This window comes from Perognathus longimembris, chromosome 7 (assembly GCF_023159225.1).
Source record: "Perognathus longimembris pacificus isolate PPM17 chromosome 7, ASM2315922v1, whole genome shotgun sequence".
Classification (NCBI taxonomy): Eukaryota; Metazoa; Chordata; class Mammalia; order Rodentia; family Heteromyidae; genus Perognathus; species Perognathus longimembris.
Window position 1 is genome coordinate 44,757,238 of NC_063167.1, and position 16,437 is coordinate 44,773,674.

Consider the following 16,437-nt stretch of genomic DNA (forward strand, 5'->3'; position numbering starts at 1 on the left):
CTGTTGTATTTTGTTCTGGTTCCCCAAATCCCTATAATCATCCTTAACATCACTAGTTAGAAGGATTAAATGAATGACAAGGAGGAGACTATCTTGATAAGTAAAATAATAAAATCAGATTAGATTTGATGGATTTGATCATTGTGAATGGAAAAATAACTCAGTTTTGCTTGACAATTAGGCAATAATCGAGTCTGCATCTGGGCAGAGCTAGTGAGTATGTGTCTTATGATTTTTTTGATAGAATGAAAATATGCCTGGGGGCTGGGAATGTGGCTTAGTGGTAGAATGCTTGCCTTCCGTGCATGAAGCCCTGGGTTCAATTCCTCTGCACCACATAAACATAAAAAGCCACAAATGGTGCTGTGGCTCAAATGGTAGAGTGCTAGCCTTGAGGAAAAAGAAGCCAGGAACAGTGCTCAGGCCCTGAGTCCATGCCCCAGGACTGACCAAAAAAAAAAAAAAAAGAAAGAAAATGTGCTTGAGTGCTAGCGGACCCTGAGTGCTACAGGCCTCTCTGCTTCTCTAATCATAGCCCTGTGTCCTAAAAGTAGCTTTTGGTAACAGCCCATTCTATCCTGAAAAATATCCCTGAAAGCTGACTCTGGTGGCTCACGCCTGTAAACCTAGATACTCAGGAAGTTGAGATCTGGAATATCCCAATTTTGAAGCCAAAGTCCACAAGATTCACTTGCAAAATAATCAGCAAAAAGCAGTGCTGGCAGCATGGTCAAGTAGTATAGTGCTATCCAAACAAGCTCAAGACCCTGATCTGTTTGTTTGTTTGTTTGTTTTTGGTTGGTCCTGGGGCTTGAATTCAGGGCCTGGGCACTCTCCACTTTGAGCCACAGCACCACTTCCAGTGTTCTGGTGGTTAATTGGAGATAAGAATCTCATGGACTTTGCTGCTGGGGCTGGCTTTGAACCACAATCCTCAGACCTCAGCCCCCTAAATAGCTAAGATTACAGACATGGGCCACTGGTGCCAGCCCCTGAGCTGTTTTGCTCAAGGTTAGTGCTCTACCACTTTGAGCCGCAGCTCCACTTCAGTTTTCTGGTGGTTAATTGGAGATGAGTCCAACAGAGTTTCCTACCCCGGCTGGCTTTGAACTGTGATCCTCAGATCTGAGCCTCTTCAGTAGCAAGGATGACAGGCGTCAAACTTTGGTACAACCCCTCTCTCCGCCCTCTCCCCCAAAAATTGACTTTAAGAATATATTTGCATGCCAGTAGTAAATAAAGGAAATTTAAATCTAATTTTTCAGTCACATTTTTAAAACTTAGTTCAGTTGTCTATAACAGAGAATATTAACCTTAATTATGAAATCCTACCTTATAAGGAATACTTCAAAATCTAAAGTAGAAATTTATAAACCCATGGAAATTGTACCATTGTATCTTCATTGGTAGAGTAACTTTAAGGGTAACTGTAGAGGCTAGTAATATGGCTTAATGGTAGAGTGCTTGCCTTGCATGCATGAAGCCCTGGGTTCGATTCCTCAGCACCACATATACAGAAAAGGCTAGAAGTGGTGCCGTGGCTCAAGTGATAGAGTGCTAGCCTTGAGCAAAAAGAAGCTAGAGACAGTGCTCAGACCCTGAGTCCCAAGCCCCAGGACTGGCAAAAAAAAAGGGGGGGGGGTAACTGTATTGTTATGATTGACTGTGTAACAAATTAACCCAGTACTGAACAACTTAAACTATGAACTTTAATCATCTGATAGTCCATAGAACAGGAGTCTAGATGTCCCATTGGTGGGTGCCTCTGGTTCAAACTCTTTGATATGGCAACCTAGTTTAATAACATCAGATCAGAGTTCAACTGGAAAAGCACTGGCTTTGGAAGTCACTCACCGCCAGCAGGATGGTCAGATCTGAGGGCCTTGTTGCTCACTTATCCTTAGGACAGATCATAGAGTGAGACAGCACCACAACAGAAGCCACTGTCTTCTTGTAACTGTGTTGTCACCTAACCTTGGGCTCCACATCCCACCCTCTTGGATGCATTCTGTTCTATAAGCAGTCATTGAATTCAGCCCACCATCAGAGGGAGGCAGTGACCCAAGGAATGGGAGAGAAGAAAAAGGGCTTCATAGAGTGCCCACCACACTCACTATAAAGCAACCTTAGCCAGATGACAGCCATAGGAACCTGTGGAAAAAACATACACATGTTTACTTCTCCATAAAAGGATAAGCTCCCATGCAGGATGTCCTAAAAATATCTGTGACTAAGCGAGCTTCAGATTAGAAAGAAAGGTAAAAATCCAGCTCTCTTCCTTCCTTCCGTTAGTAAAGTGGCTGTCCAGCCTCTGCTTGTTATCAGCAGCAGGAGGAAGGTTGTTAGAAGTTAGTCTCCTTGAGCTAAAATAGTTTCCATTTCTCTGCTCATCAGCCTGATTTGGAGGACTTTAATCACAAGTCATAGACTGCTTCAGACTAATAGAAGGTGTGGGGTGGGGGGAGTGTGTATGGGGAGAGGAATATTGATTTCTTTTCATTCTCTCATGTAAGAATCCTCTTGCTTGTACACTCTACCTAAATTACCCAGCTAGTCCTCACACCTAACCCTGGGAGGTCTACCTTGTCATTATATCATTTTGTAGACAAGGAAATGGACACGTAGAGAGGTAGAGCATTTGTCTAAAATGCCCCACACAATATGGAAATAATAGGGCTGAATTTTGAGCACAGGCTCCTATATCCATGTTCTTGTGATTTTACTGCATTGATTCATGTTCAGAATACAAATGGACTTGGAGATTGTGTAGGGAGAGTAACCTTACATACCTGAAGAATCTCCATCCTCAAGTCTCCCCTCTCCCCCCCCCCCCACAAAAAATAAAGTATGGCCTTGTGCTGGTGCCTTTGAGTCATTGAGGAAAGGCAAATTCATGTTCTGAGTCTTCTACCTCAGAAGGCAGGGGAGGAGTCCAAAAGAGAGTAATGTTATTTCACACAGCCTTACAGCCACGGGAGCATCTTCCTTTATGTAGCAAATGCATCAACAGCATCCCTACGCAGAATGAGGCCTAGTGGTCCAGAGAGGACAGGCAGGAAGATGAAAGACAACAGTCACATGGGAAGGAAGGAAACTTGAGCTCACAAGGTCATCGGGTGGGGAAATGCAAGGGACGTGCAAATGAAACTACACAGCTGCCTCCAGCCAGAATCCGAGTATAACCTCAGTTTGTGTGTTTTTGTTTAGATACAGACATGGTCATCATTTACCTGTCAGCTGGGATTACATCAAAGGACTCCTCCGAAGAAGATAAAAAGGCAACTCTTCGTGTCATCAATGAAGAAAATAGCTTTCTGAACAACTCTGTAATGATTCTCACCTATGCCCTCATGAACGGTAGGCAGTGTTCCAGATTTTGCTTTCAGATGAAAGTTCTCTCTAAGTGGATGCTGCTGAGAGAGAGAGAGAGAGAGATTCAATGACAGTGTGCTTTGATGAAGGCTATTGGAATAGGACACCCAACAGTTCCTTCTGTATCCAATGCTCGTATTAAGAGCAAGTCAGCAGGCATCATTCTGCATCTTTCTGTCCAGCCAACTGCTTTTTCCTAAATGTCCATTTCTGTATCCTCCAGAGGATTTTGTATGACTGCCTCTTTCTCCAGCCCCGTTTCCTTCTTATTTGAGGTTATCTGAGATTCTCACACAGAGAGGCTAAATTACTCCCCTTATGGATTTCAGCAGCAGAAGACAAAACACTTTTTTGTGGTAGATTCTTTTCTTTCACATAGCATCACCACCAGCTTCTTTAGTGTTCACATGCAGATAAAAGTGATGGCTTAGTATGGTGGTACCCACCTATAAGCACTGGAAAACTTGAGGCAAAAGGATAGCAAGTTTGGGGCCAGCCGGTGCCCTTCTGAGACTCTGTCTCAAAAGGAAAAGAAAAAAAAACAAAACCTCTCTGCTTTTGCAAGATCATCCTCAAATACTAAGTGAACCAGCACTTGGTGCATGCTAGGCTTTTGTTAAAATGACTGTGTTGCTAAATATTTGTGTGCCGGAAGGGTTTAGCAAATTGGCAAAATTGAGGGGATAGTCCTATTTTTTTCCCCACAATCTTCTAGTCTCTGCAGCCTGATCTCCCACCTGTAGGCTGTCATATTTTCGTACCTGCTCATGGGTGGCTTGTCTTCTACACCATCTTCTTGCTCAGGCCCCTCGCCACTGATCGAGACAGCCAGCTTCTGTGTTTCAGAGGCCAACTCTGAAACTTCCAGCTCTTCACACTCCCAAATATCCGTGCAGAACCCTGTGGATTTAGGGATAGTGATTCCATTTTAATAGGCTAAGTATTGTTGGAGGAATGCTGCTGAAATGCAGATTCCTAGGCACTGTCCTCAAATCCTTTTTCATATCCTCTTCAAAAGGGGTCCACACATATGGGTTTTCATAACAGGAATTCTTGCCAGGCACCAGCGGTTCATGCCTGTAATCCTAGCTACTCAAGAGGCTGAGATCTAAGGATCACAGTTCAAAGCCAGCACAGGCAGAAAAGTCCATGAGACTCTTATCTCCAATTGACCACCAGAAAACCAGAAGTGGTGCTGTGGCTCAAGTGGTAGAATGCTAGCCTTGAGCTGAAGAACTAAGGGACAGTGCCCAGGTCCAGAGTTCAAGCCCCACAACTGACAAAAAAAAAAAAAAAAAAAGGTAACTGACCACACCTGAAGGAAGCCCAGCTGTATTAGTCCAGCCTCTGTACTTGTAATATACATTTACTAGTGATAGACAAGTTACTTAAGCCCCCCACCTCCCCTCTCATTTTCTCTTTCCTTTTTGAGATAAGTTCTCACCATGCAATTTCTTCTACCCTACTAGAACTTACTATGTCCTCCAAACTGGCCTCAAACTCATGATCCCCCTACATAGCTCCCAAGTGCTGAGATTTAGAGGTATGTACCACACTGGCTGTCAGTTTCAATTTTATCTATGAAATAAGAATAATAAAGTCTATTACATAGGAATGTATCATCACAAATAAAATATGATGTGATGTGATATGCCAGAACCTGGAAAATAGGTTTACAATGGAGTAGTAGAATATACTGTGTCTCTTGTCTCAGGTAGTATAGGTAAGTGCTCATTTACCACTGCACTCCCGGCCTGCCCCGCTTCCTTTCCCTGTACTACAATGAGATGCTCACATGTTGTCTTCTCCTCCCTGTGCATCCACTGACTCCAGCAATGTGAGCTTTACAGGAGTGTACTCAGCCTTCAGCCTGGGGACAGAGCACAGCTCGAATGGGGGAGGATGCCTTCTTTGTGCCTGGGCACATATCCTGTATGGTCATCTCTGGTTATCTTTTCCCCTGATTAAGCATCTTTTACTCATGGTGGGAAAGAAAGGTGGCATGTAAAATCCCACGAGCACCTGCAGCCTTCAAGAGCTTCCTGGTCTTCCTCACTACCCAGTGAGGAAGTCAGATGGATAAACCAAGTGAATTAAATGCAATAGAGGAGTGAGAAGACCAGAGAAAGTGATCCCGTCTTCTTTGTGACAGATACAAAGCCTCCTTGCCTCTCCCATCATAAATTTTCCCACCACTCTCCCGCACATTTTCAGTGTCCTGATAATGCCACAGGTTAAAACCTCTAGTTACACCAGGTACCAGTGGCTCATGCCTGTAATCCTAGCAACTCAGGAGGCTGATATCTGAGGATCACAGTTCAAAGCCAGTGCAGCCAGGAATGTTGGAAAGACTTTCATCTCAAATTAACCACCAAAAAGCTAGAAGTAGCTTTTGAGCACAAAAGTTTGGGGACAACCTAATCCCTGAGTTCAAGCCCCAGGACCTGCACAAACAAAAGAACAACAACAAAATCTAGTTAGTAGTACATCCTTTTCACTTTCTCATTATCTAGCAACACATACATGCACTGCCAATTTTCTCTCTTTCCTTTGTTTCCCTCTCAGAATGTCTTAGTGCTGTTCACTAAGGCAGACACATTCTTTCCCAGCTCTATCAGTTTAACTACTGTGAGAATTTGGGAAGAAAGAATTTATTGTCAGGCACAGTGGTTCATGCCGATAATCCTAGCTATGTGGATGGCTAAGATTGAAAGTATCACCATTTGAAGTCAACTCAGGCAAAACGTTAGAAAGATTCCTTCCTAACCAATAATTGTGTCTATCATCCTAGCTACATGGAAAACAGATGGCAGGGGTTGGGGGTGGGTATCATGGATCCAGCCTATCCCAGGGACAAAAAGGTCATAGGACCTCATCTCAATAGAAAAGGCTGGATGTGGTTGTACACTCCCGACTTCCCAACTGTATATAATATAGAAGGGTTGTGGGTCCAGGTGTAAGCCTGGGCAGGCAGTGAGAGACACTAGCTCACAAATGGCCACAAGAAAGGGTTGAAGCAGCAACTCAGTAGGAAGTGGAGGAAGGTTATTAAAAAAGGGAAAATTCAAGAAAAAGAGTTGATGACTTGGAGAAAGTTTTGTCACCAAGCTGGAGATTTCAGGGAAACCTAAAAGTACAGTGTCTAAAGACCCATGCAGGGGGCCTTCTGAAGAAGGCTCTGAAGCACTATTGGCTTTTTATGGCTGCCAGTCCCATATGTAGTATGCATAAAATATCTAGAGTATGCAGGGTTTACTATTAATGAGCAAGCCAGAGATTGAGAAAGAGAACTCAATTTGATCAAACAACAGTGGGACAAGCTGGAACATTCTGGAGCCTCTGTGTCCATCTCTCTCCGTTACTTGCTTCATCTCCCAAGCCTTGCAATACTTGACATTTGGCATCTTTAACTTGGAAGCACACAGCAAGGAGGAATCTGAGCAGTGTGGCTTCTAGCATGATCCTACTGGTGGTAGACAATGCAGCACAATTACCATTACACTGACCCTAATGCCACCCCTTCCTCACAATTCATGCTACAGTGACAAAGCTAATACTCGACACTGATAACTTTCCATCCATTTCCTGCTCTGCTTTGTCCAGAAGAGATTCTTGTTTCTTATATTTGAGAATCCCAAGACATACACAAGAAAGGAAATGTGTTTATTGCCTGAGTTGTTGCCCTTTATTATTTTGCCTCCGTAAGCTTTTCAAGTGCATCAGGTCATAGATGAGTTTTGTCTTTGGTATTGTTTTATTCTGGAGCAGATATCTTAACCTCCATGTCTTAGCTGTGTGCCAAGCAAAGGGAAGAGTAATCTGATTCTGATTAATTTGGCCCTGATATTTTCTTGCTTTCCTTTCGGATTGCATGAGTGGAGTAAACTCCCAGTTTGTATAAATACCATGTCTTAAGAAAGAAAGGCTATCACTTAGGTCTTGCTACTACTGACAAATAGACTTCTGGTTTCTGATGCTAGAAATGTATATACTCCAAATTGTAACTAAACCATGAAAGCATCAATCAGGTGGTTCTGAATGTGTGTGTGTGTGCGTGCGCACGCGCGTGTGCGTGCATGCATGCACGTGCATGCATGTACATGCACTAGTACTAAGGCTTTAATTTAGGGTCAGGGTACTATCCCTCAGCTTTTTTTTTTATCAACACTAGTGCTCTACCACTTGAGCCACAGCTCTACTTCCAGTTTTTTTGGTGGCTAATTAGAAATAAGAATCTCCAGGTTTGTTTGCCCGGGATGGCTTTGATCTGTAATCCTCATATCTCAGCCTTCTAAGTAGTTGGTATTAGAGGCATAAGCCACTGGTACCCAACTGCTTCAGGGTTTTTTGTTTGTTTTTGCAACTGGTTCACTATTGAAATCCAAAAGAATTGAAGTAAAATCTTCAAGAATATGAAGTAAAACCATTGTAGACGCTCAGTGATGACTGAAATCATCTGAATTTATTTACACTGGTACCCATATGCGACCAGTTACGAATCCTTTTGACTGTGTGCCAACAATAACAAACTTTTTTTAAAAAGTTTATTAAATTTATTTTGCACTATAGATTACAGATGCTGGAGAACAATACATCCCACTATGCTTAAATCTTTTACAAAGTTTGCAAAACCCTCTAATGTAAAAAGTCCACATTAAATAAATCAAACTCAGTATTATCCTAACGGTATCAAGCAGGAAAACATTTATAATTAAAATGAACAGGATTTGGAGACATCACTAAATGCAACCCACAATTCTGTCATTTAGTTTCATGAGATTTTTGGCATTTTTATAGGCAAAGAAGTAAGGAATTAAATGGTCAAGTTTTATCTTTTAAAACTTGAAAATTATATCTCCTTTAAATTAAATACAGGCTTTTTAAACCATTAGTTTGGCTTTCAAATATTAAATGCAGCAAAGGAATTTAAATCTTGTAATTAAACATTTTTGGGGGGAATACACCCTTGTAAATGAGTTTCTATTTAATCTTTGTTTTTCATTTCCATTGGGAGGGTGTGTGTGCACATGCGCACCAGGGCACGCACACTGGTACACATGTGTGCCCATATTAGGGCTTAAACTCAGAGTCTACATGGGGTTTTTGATCTTTTTTACTCAAGGTTCATGCCCTGCCACGTGAGCCATAGCTCTGCTTCTGGCTTAATTGGAGATCTGAGGCTTGCAGACGTTTTTGCCCAGGCTGGGTTTGAACCATGGTCCTCAGATCTGAATAGCTAGGATTGCAGGCATGAGCCATTCAACGCCCAACTGCCGTTCCTCTAGCCTTTTGAAGCATCCCCCTGTCCTCTTGAGTAGATAAAGAAAAGACTCTGTCTCAGACTTGTCTTCCTCACTCGTCCATATTGTCCCTGTAAAGACCTCTTGGACATAGCAAGACCTCAACTTTGTCCATAATAAGAATAAATGTTCAGATGCTACATGGATATAGCCACTTTGCCTTTCATGTTTTCCCCATGGCTTTTGATTCTAGATGGAGTGACTGGTCTGAAAGAGCTAGCTTTCCTGAGGGACTTGGCTGAACAGAACTCTGGGAAGTACGGTGTGCCAGACCGGACGACCTTGCCTGTGATTAAGGGCAGCATGATGGTGCTGAACCAGCTGAGCAACCTGGAGACCACGGTCGGCAGGTTCTACACTAACCTTCCCAACCGGATGATTGACGAGGCTGTCTTTAGCCTCCCCTTCTCTGATGAGATGGGAGATGGTAAGTTTGGAGAAACTTTATACAAAGGGCGGGAGGTAGGAGTAGGGAAAGAACAGATAGAAATGGACACTACTTTTTCTAGAGCATAGGATTATGGAGCCCCTGCTGGCTAACCTGCATATTATATTCAGCAGCAGAAATCCCGATCCCTGTTTCATCCATTGCCCCAGCCTCAGGAGACAAATGATGCATTTTCTGATTAGCTTCATGATGATTCTCCAGTTTCCAGATTTAGCCAGTGGGAACTAAAGAGTAGCTTTGCATCTCAAGTCACAAATAAAGATCAGAGGTGCTTCTGGTTTAGCCTCAAATACAGGCCATACTCAAACAAACAGGTTTGTTATCAGGTGCGTGCTCCATTTTTCCTCCTACATTATTGTCCTGGATGGCTAATTTAATCTTGTTAATTCCCCATTCGGTCATCTGCTAAGTAAGGTAATAATTCTTTAAAAATTTAATATTACTTTGGAGATAGATGCCATTTATCAATAACCAGCAGGACATCCAATAATTACTATTCTTGTTTAATATTTTGTTTTAGCTTTCTTACTGTCATCATCATCATTCTATCATTCTCGTGGCTTAAAAAAATGTGAAAAAAGCCATACACAGGTGGCTTATGCCTGTAATCTTTAGGTACTCAGAAGGTGATATCTGAGGATCACAAGTCAAAGCCAGCCTAGGCAGGAAAGTCTGAGAAACACTTTTCTCCAGTTAACCACCAGAAAACCAGAAGTGGCACTGTGGCACTAGACATGACTGACCAAAAAAGAAAGTGAAAGATCTGGGTACTGGTGGTTCACACCTATAGTCCTAGCTACTCAGGAAGCTGATATTTTTGGATTGCTATTGGAAGCCAGCCCAGGCAAGAAAGTCTTTGAGACTCTTATCTCTAATTAACCCCTTCCCTCCCTACCTACCCCCCAAAAAAGCTGGAATTGGAGCTATGGCTCAAGTGGTAAGCACTAACCTTGAGCAAAAAAAAGCTCAGGGACAGTGCCCAAACCCTGAGTTGAAGCCCCAGGACCAGCACTAGAAAGAGAGAGAAATATACATTTCCCTTTAAGCAATTATGAAAATTAAATGCAAAAATAAACTGGCCCACAGTATATTCTTAGTAAAAACTATGGGTTTTTTATTTTTAATTTTTACATCCTTACATATTCTTTTCCTCATATACTTAACACTGAAGGTCAAAAAGGCAGCTGATTACTAGTTAGATATACATCATCATAATCTGAGATCTTATTTTTATGTTCAGTTAACTAAGAACTCTCAAAAGCATGGATATTCAAAGAACTTTCACTTACAATAATTACCGAACTTAGAATGGAGGGCTTGACTGAGAACAGTTGTCTAGCAGGCATAAGGCCCTGGGTTCCATCACTGAGGCGTCGACCAGTAAAGCACCTGCCTAGCAAGCACAAAGCCTAAGTTCAAACTTTAGTACTGTCCCCCAAAAGAATAAGAAACATGGTAACTGCTATTACTCTTCCATTTCTATTTACTCCTCACCTTTCTGGCAGGGCCCACAGATATGTATAAGATAGAAACTTTCCCCTTTCCATGGTTCCCTTTATAGTAACAATGTCGCATCTTAAATGAATGTGACTTTTTATGCATTTGGCAATACTACCGGGGTCCAATCAAGCATTGTACTAGACAGTGATGGGAAAGCCACACACCCCCTCACCAAGGTGTTGTCTGATACGAGAAGGATCATGAAATCCTGCTAATACTGTGAGAAGGGAACAGATAAAGAAACCTAGTCCTGTAGAAACTCAAGAGGACTGAGCAGGCTCATTCTGTTTCCAGTAGTGGTATTAAGAAGGATGGAACCCTTCTCAATTTTGCCTCTACAACCCAAGAACTACCCTGAATGCTTTAAACCACATCTGTGTGAAGCTTTAGTCAACAGGTGATTACTGATACCATCCCAATTGTAATCCTTAGGATTACAATCGTGCAGTGGATTCCAGTCCTTTTTTTTTTTTTTTTTTGCCAGTCCTGGGCCTTGAACTCAGGGTCTGAGTATTCTCCCTGGCTTCTTTTTTACTGAAGGCTAGCACTCTACCACTTGAGCCACAGCGCTACTTCTGGCCATTTTCTATATATGTGGTGCTGAGGAATCGAACTCAGGGCTTCATGTATACAAGGCAAGCACTCTTGCCACTAGTCCATATTCCCAGCCCTCCAGTCATTTTTTTTTTTTTTGCAGATCTTGAATACCCCTACTAGAGCATATTAATTTTCATCTTTAGTTTTCCATCCCTAGACTTATTGAGTGACACAGCCTACGGCTCTGTGACATGAGAACTTCAGGATAAGGAAACTCATATTTACATGGCTCTATTTCAAAACCACCACAGATTAAATCAGTAACATTTCTTTAAAAAAAACAAAACTATGTGCTTTTGTTTAAGGTATAGAGATGGTTTGAAGATTTTGTCTTTGTGCTAGAATTAGCATACCTTTTCCCATTGGGATTAAGAATGCTCTGTCCAAATTGCTCATTGAAAAGTGAGATTGAGTTTCTTTCTTAAGGCATTGTTACATATACAAAGGAAAAAGAAATGTGCAGTGATCATGCATCTCAGTCATGCTGTCTGTTCTAAATTACTAAACTTTACAAATGGCTTTAATCCCAGGCTAAAGTCCAGAGAAATGTGGCCTATGTTTTAGGACCTCTGTCTCCATGCTGGCCTTTACAGAGGTCCTCCTGCCTCTTAGAACTCATACCTGAGCTAAATTCTGCAAAATGCATACTTAAGGCTTTCTTAAATATCCATTGTTTCCAACTGTTCTAAAACACATAGCAAGAAAGCACTGTAAAGGTGAATGGCTTTTGGATTAGAAGAAACGACTCTTGAATGACTTTTCATAATTGTTTCCATTGTCATGTCCACTCTTAGATGTTCTGTTTGGTTGGTCCATGAGAATGGGCAATGCCTGGAGTGCACGTCATGTATGATTCTCTCTATGGAAGCCCATGCTTTGTAGAGGCTTTTATAGTGATCAGTTCCCTTTGCTCGGTATTAGAGAAGATTTTCTCATGTGTCACTGAAGCATACACTAATCACCAAGAACAGAAAAGTACCAGAGCAAGATGGAGGGGAATGCTCCATCTTAGTTTTACTTAGTATTGTAACATTGCTAGGGATTACAGAGTTGGCTTTGTCTCCACTCAACATCAAACACACAAAGAGACTTGGATCATTAAGGTGGTACAACTTTCTTTTTTTATTTTTATTTTATTTTTAGGGTTTTTTTCCAATTTTTATTATCAAACTGATGTACAGAGAGGTTACAGTTCCATACGTTAGGCATTGGATACATTTCTTGTACTGTTAAAGGTGGTACAACTTTCTCAGCTCTGTAGGGACACCAGGAAAAGGGCCCAGCAGCAGATGCTTAGAGCCATGCCTTCCCTTCTGGTCACACTGTCTTCCTGCACTTTTTCCAAGTGTGCAGGTGTGTGTGTGTGTGTGTGTGTGTGTGTGTGTGTGTGTGTGTGTGTGTGTGTTATATGTGGTGTACACCACAGGCTGTATAGCCAACAAAGCCTGAAATGCTCACTGTGTGTTTACTGGTCCTTTAAAAGGACTCCTGGCCTAAGTAACTGAAAATGCTTTTCTTTGGAAACTTAGTTGTTTCTCCAGTTAATCAAATTTTTGTGTGGTCAGATTTTATAACTTTCTAAGTTTTTTTTTTTTTTTGTCTTCTCACTTTTTGAAAGGGTGCAACATTGAGCTATAATATCAATATCTTTTTTTTTTTAAGTGGTACTTGAATTTGAACTTGAATTCTCTTCCTTCCTAGACTGGCACTCAAACCTCTGAGCCATAACTCTAACCCAATAACAATACCCTTGAAGTATTCCTTTATTTGCAATCTCTTTTGACCAAGCACCCCCTAGAAATCAGTAAGACATTTGCCACTGTCTTTTTTGGTGCCAGTCCTGGGGCCTGAACTCAGGGCCTGGGTGCTATATCTAGGCCTTTTTGCTCTAGTCTAATGCTCTACCACCTGACCCACAGCTCCAATCCAGCTTTTTGGCAGTTAATTGGAAATAAGAGAGTCTTATGGACCTTCCTGTCCAAGCTGGCTTCAAACCATGATCCTCAGATCTTAGCCTCTTGAGTAGTGAAGATTTCAGGCATGAGTCACAGGCTCCCAACACTGTGTCTTTTTAATAGACCTATAAACCGAGACACAGGGAAGTCATGTCCTGTGTCATGCATGCAATACAAAAAGGGTACAGCCGTACTAGAATCTAAATTCTTAGATTATTTGCCCAATACTTTTTCAAATCCAGCTGTATGTCTCCATTTGAAGATAGAGTGATAGGTACTGCCTTTGTTTTGTCCTAATCTGGAATGTCATGACTTAGCTGAAAAGTGGCAGAAACATCAAAATTTCCTCCATTTAAATGAACTACAATCTGAACTGCTAATGGATTCTTTCCCTCTTACTTCCTATACTTTCTGCAAAGGCAGAGCTTGCTTACTAGATCACAAGAAAACTTCTCTTGTGAGCACAGCCAAGAAGGCAGATAGTCTTCAGGGCTCAGTAGAGCCCATCTCCACTCTCTCTCCATAGCCTTCAATGCTGTCCTTTAGATTCTTTCTGTTTTTAACCCATAGGTTTAATCATGACGGTGAGCAAGCCCTGTTATTTTGGAAACCTCCTCCTGGGAATTGTAGGTGTGGACGTGAATCTGGCTTACATTCTTGAAGACGTGACATATTACCAAGATTCTTTGGCTTCCTATACTTTTCTCATCGACGACAAAGGTAATTTGCTCAAAGTTCATCATAGGAAAGAATTTGCTTTTTTTTAAAATTAGCCTAAAGAAAATAATCTGTAGACATTCTATGTTTCATGAATAAAGTGGGATTTAAAAAAGTATTTAAACAAAAGCAGTGTGACTTAGGACTTCATATTGGTAGGGGAACAAAGATAGCTGAGTGAATCTACAGATTATTCACTGCCTTCCTCTGTTGAGCTGTGGGGTGGTAACATGTTATTTTAATACCAGGAAAGAAGAGTTAGAATTGAATAATACATAAAATGCGATTCTTTAGGTTATTTTTAAAAAATATTATCTTTAGATTTACTGACATTAAGATTTGTGTGGTAGACATTTAATGACATAAAAAACATAATATCACCACAAAAACCTTCATTAGACTGGTATTTAATAATTTAAGACTTCTTTCTATACTTCACTGGTTTTCAGCAAGTACATATAAAACAAACTCTGCTCTTATTCAACATACTGAGAAAATGAATACAAGGAAACCATCCCAGACAATCTTACATTTCAAGCCAGTGGTAGACGTTTTTATTAGCACCAGTAACCTGTTTCTTACAGCGTGCATTTTTATTTTCTGATTTCAGGGTATACACTTATGCATCCATCCCTTACCAGACCATATTTGCTATCAGAACCCCCACTACATACTGACATCATACATTATGAAAATATCCCCAAATTTGAATTGGTTCGGCAAAATATCCTAAGGTAAGGAAAAGATGAAGGTCATAGTATTTCTTTTTATTTTGGGGGGAATGAGACCCATCTAAGCTAATTTTTGCTGCAGAGTGTAAGACAATGGACAGATCATATTTATTGCTAACAAAAGTATCTTGAAGCCATGTGACAGTAATATGCTCTTATAATCCTTGCTTCTCAGGAGGGTGAGATCTGAGAATTGTGGTTTGAAGCCAGATATGCAGGAAAGTCTGGGAAACTCTTACCTCCAATTAACCACCAAAATTTCAAAAGTAGATCTGTGGCTCAAGTGGTAGAGCTCCAGCTTTAAGTGAAAAAGTTAAGGGATAGCGCCCAGCCCCTGAATTCAAACCCCATAAGAATAGTAATCAAGATCTTGTTAACTTTATATAACCAATAAGGTCTTAGATTGTGATTTGGGAGTACTCTTCTATAAATCAAATACTATGCTCACATTAACTTTAATTATAAAATAAGGTATGCATTATCTCAAGTGCTCTGATTTTACCAAACTGGAAAAATATCAGCAAACTAAAAGGCTGAGGACCAGTTCTGTTGCATTTGCCAAAAAAAATAGCTTGGCAATGTGGTGTCCATTCCAACTGGACAGCAGAGTCTTATACAACTTTTTCTCTTAAAGTAAAAGCAGATTGGATATTTCCCAACTGTGATACATTATTTTGGCAGATGGTAACCTATAGAGAAATGGGTCTTTGTGCTCATTGGTTGAAAATTAATGACCGGGTGGTTTGAGACAAGTTGGTCTCTGGAAAGAATTAGAACTGGGGAAAGCAGAAAGAGTAAGGAATGTTTTTAATGCCGAGCTGACATAATGCTTCTACAAAATTGAAAACCTCACATGATGTCTTTCAAAAGTGATGAGCTTCATTGCTATTCAGAAATCAGGAGGTGGTCATTGACTCACAGCTTCTTCGTTGCCTTTTAATTAAGTGCTTAATTTTGTCTTTTGCCTGAAGTATTTAATTCTGTTTTCCCACACAGCCTCCCTCTGGGCAGCCAGATTATTGCAGTCCCTGTGAACTCCTCCCTGTCTTGGCACATAAACAAGCTGAGGGAGACTGGAAAGGAAGCCTACAATGTCAGCTACGCCTGGAAGATGGTGAGTGGGAGGAAGTCACCATTGGTGTGACTGGTGACAGATACAGTGCTGTTTTTCTTCTAGGAGCTCTGGGGGACCTGGGCAGATAACTTGAACAATTTTTAAAGTGTTTGGGAAAAATGAGGCATTCCATGGATGTTTTATAACCCTTTTTTCTTTTGGTATTTATATGACCACTAATTGTTTGTGGCAGATACTTCCCAGTCATGGACACCCCTCCAAAAACACCATAGTTCCTTTCAATGTGGAAGCTACGTTATCAGCTAAGAACGCATTAGAAATACCTATCTTTTCTAAGTGTGCTTTCTAAAGAAATACCTTACAGTGCTACTTTTAGAATAGACCCGGTTATAAAAGTATATCCCATTATTCCTGCAACCTAGGAAAATGCCTTATAGGACAACTGTGAGAGGTTGAGCAGAAAGGGCATTGTAAATGGTGCCTCAGAACACCCTGCCACTTTTCAATTCAGGGAATCAAGGAAGAGGATTAAATTTGCTAATCTAATTGAGTATCTTTGCCAGCAGGACTTAAAAAGCAATTCCAGGAAGATCTAAATTGCTTCTGTGTTTAAAGATTCTACAGCCATTCTCAGAAGTCCTAACCCTTAACTCTAACCTGACTCATTAAAAATTTCTCCTAATCAGCAAGGATATTTGAGATGCTTTATAAGACAGTTGAACACTAGTTCTGACTTAGCTTG

At 41.0% G+C, this 16,437-nt stretch overlaps 1 protein-coding gene across 1 annotated transcript in view; it reads left to right on the top strand.

The window, feature by feature from the left end:
• Window positions 1-16,437, top strand: part of Cachd1 (cache domain containing 1) — a 219,176-nt gene that overhangs the window by 168,195 nt on the left and 34,544 nt on the right. Inside the window, exons 8-12 of the mRNA XM_048351479.1 lie at window positions 3,208-3,357; window positions 8,866-9,099; window positions 13,743-13,892; window positions 14,500-14,623; window positions 15,617-15,734. Coding sequence (XP_048207436.1) covers window positions 3,208-3,357; window positions 8,866-9,099; window positions 13,743-13,892; window positions 14,500-14,623; window positions 15,617-15,734 — 776 coding nt within the window. The remainder of the gene's footprint in view (window positions 1-3,207; window positions 3,358-8,865; window positions 9,100-13,742; window positions 13,893-14,499; window positions 14,624-15,616; window positions 15,735-16,437) is intronic.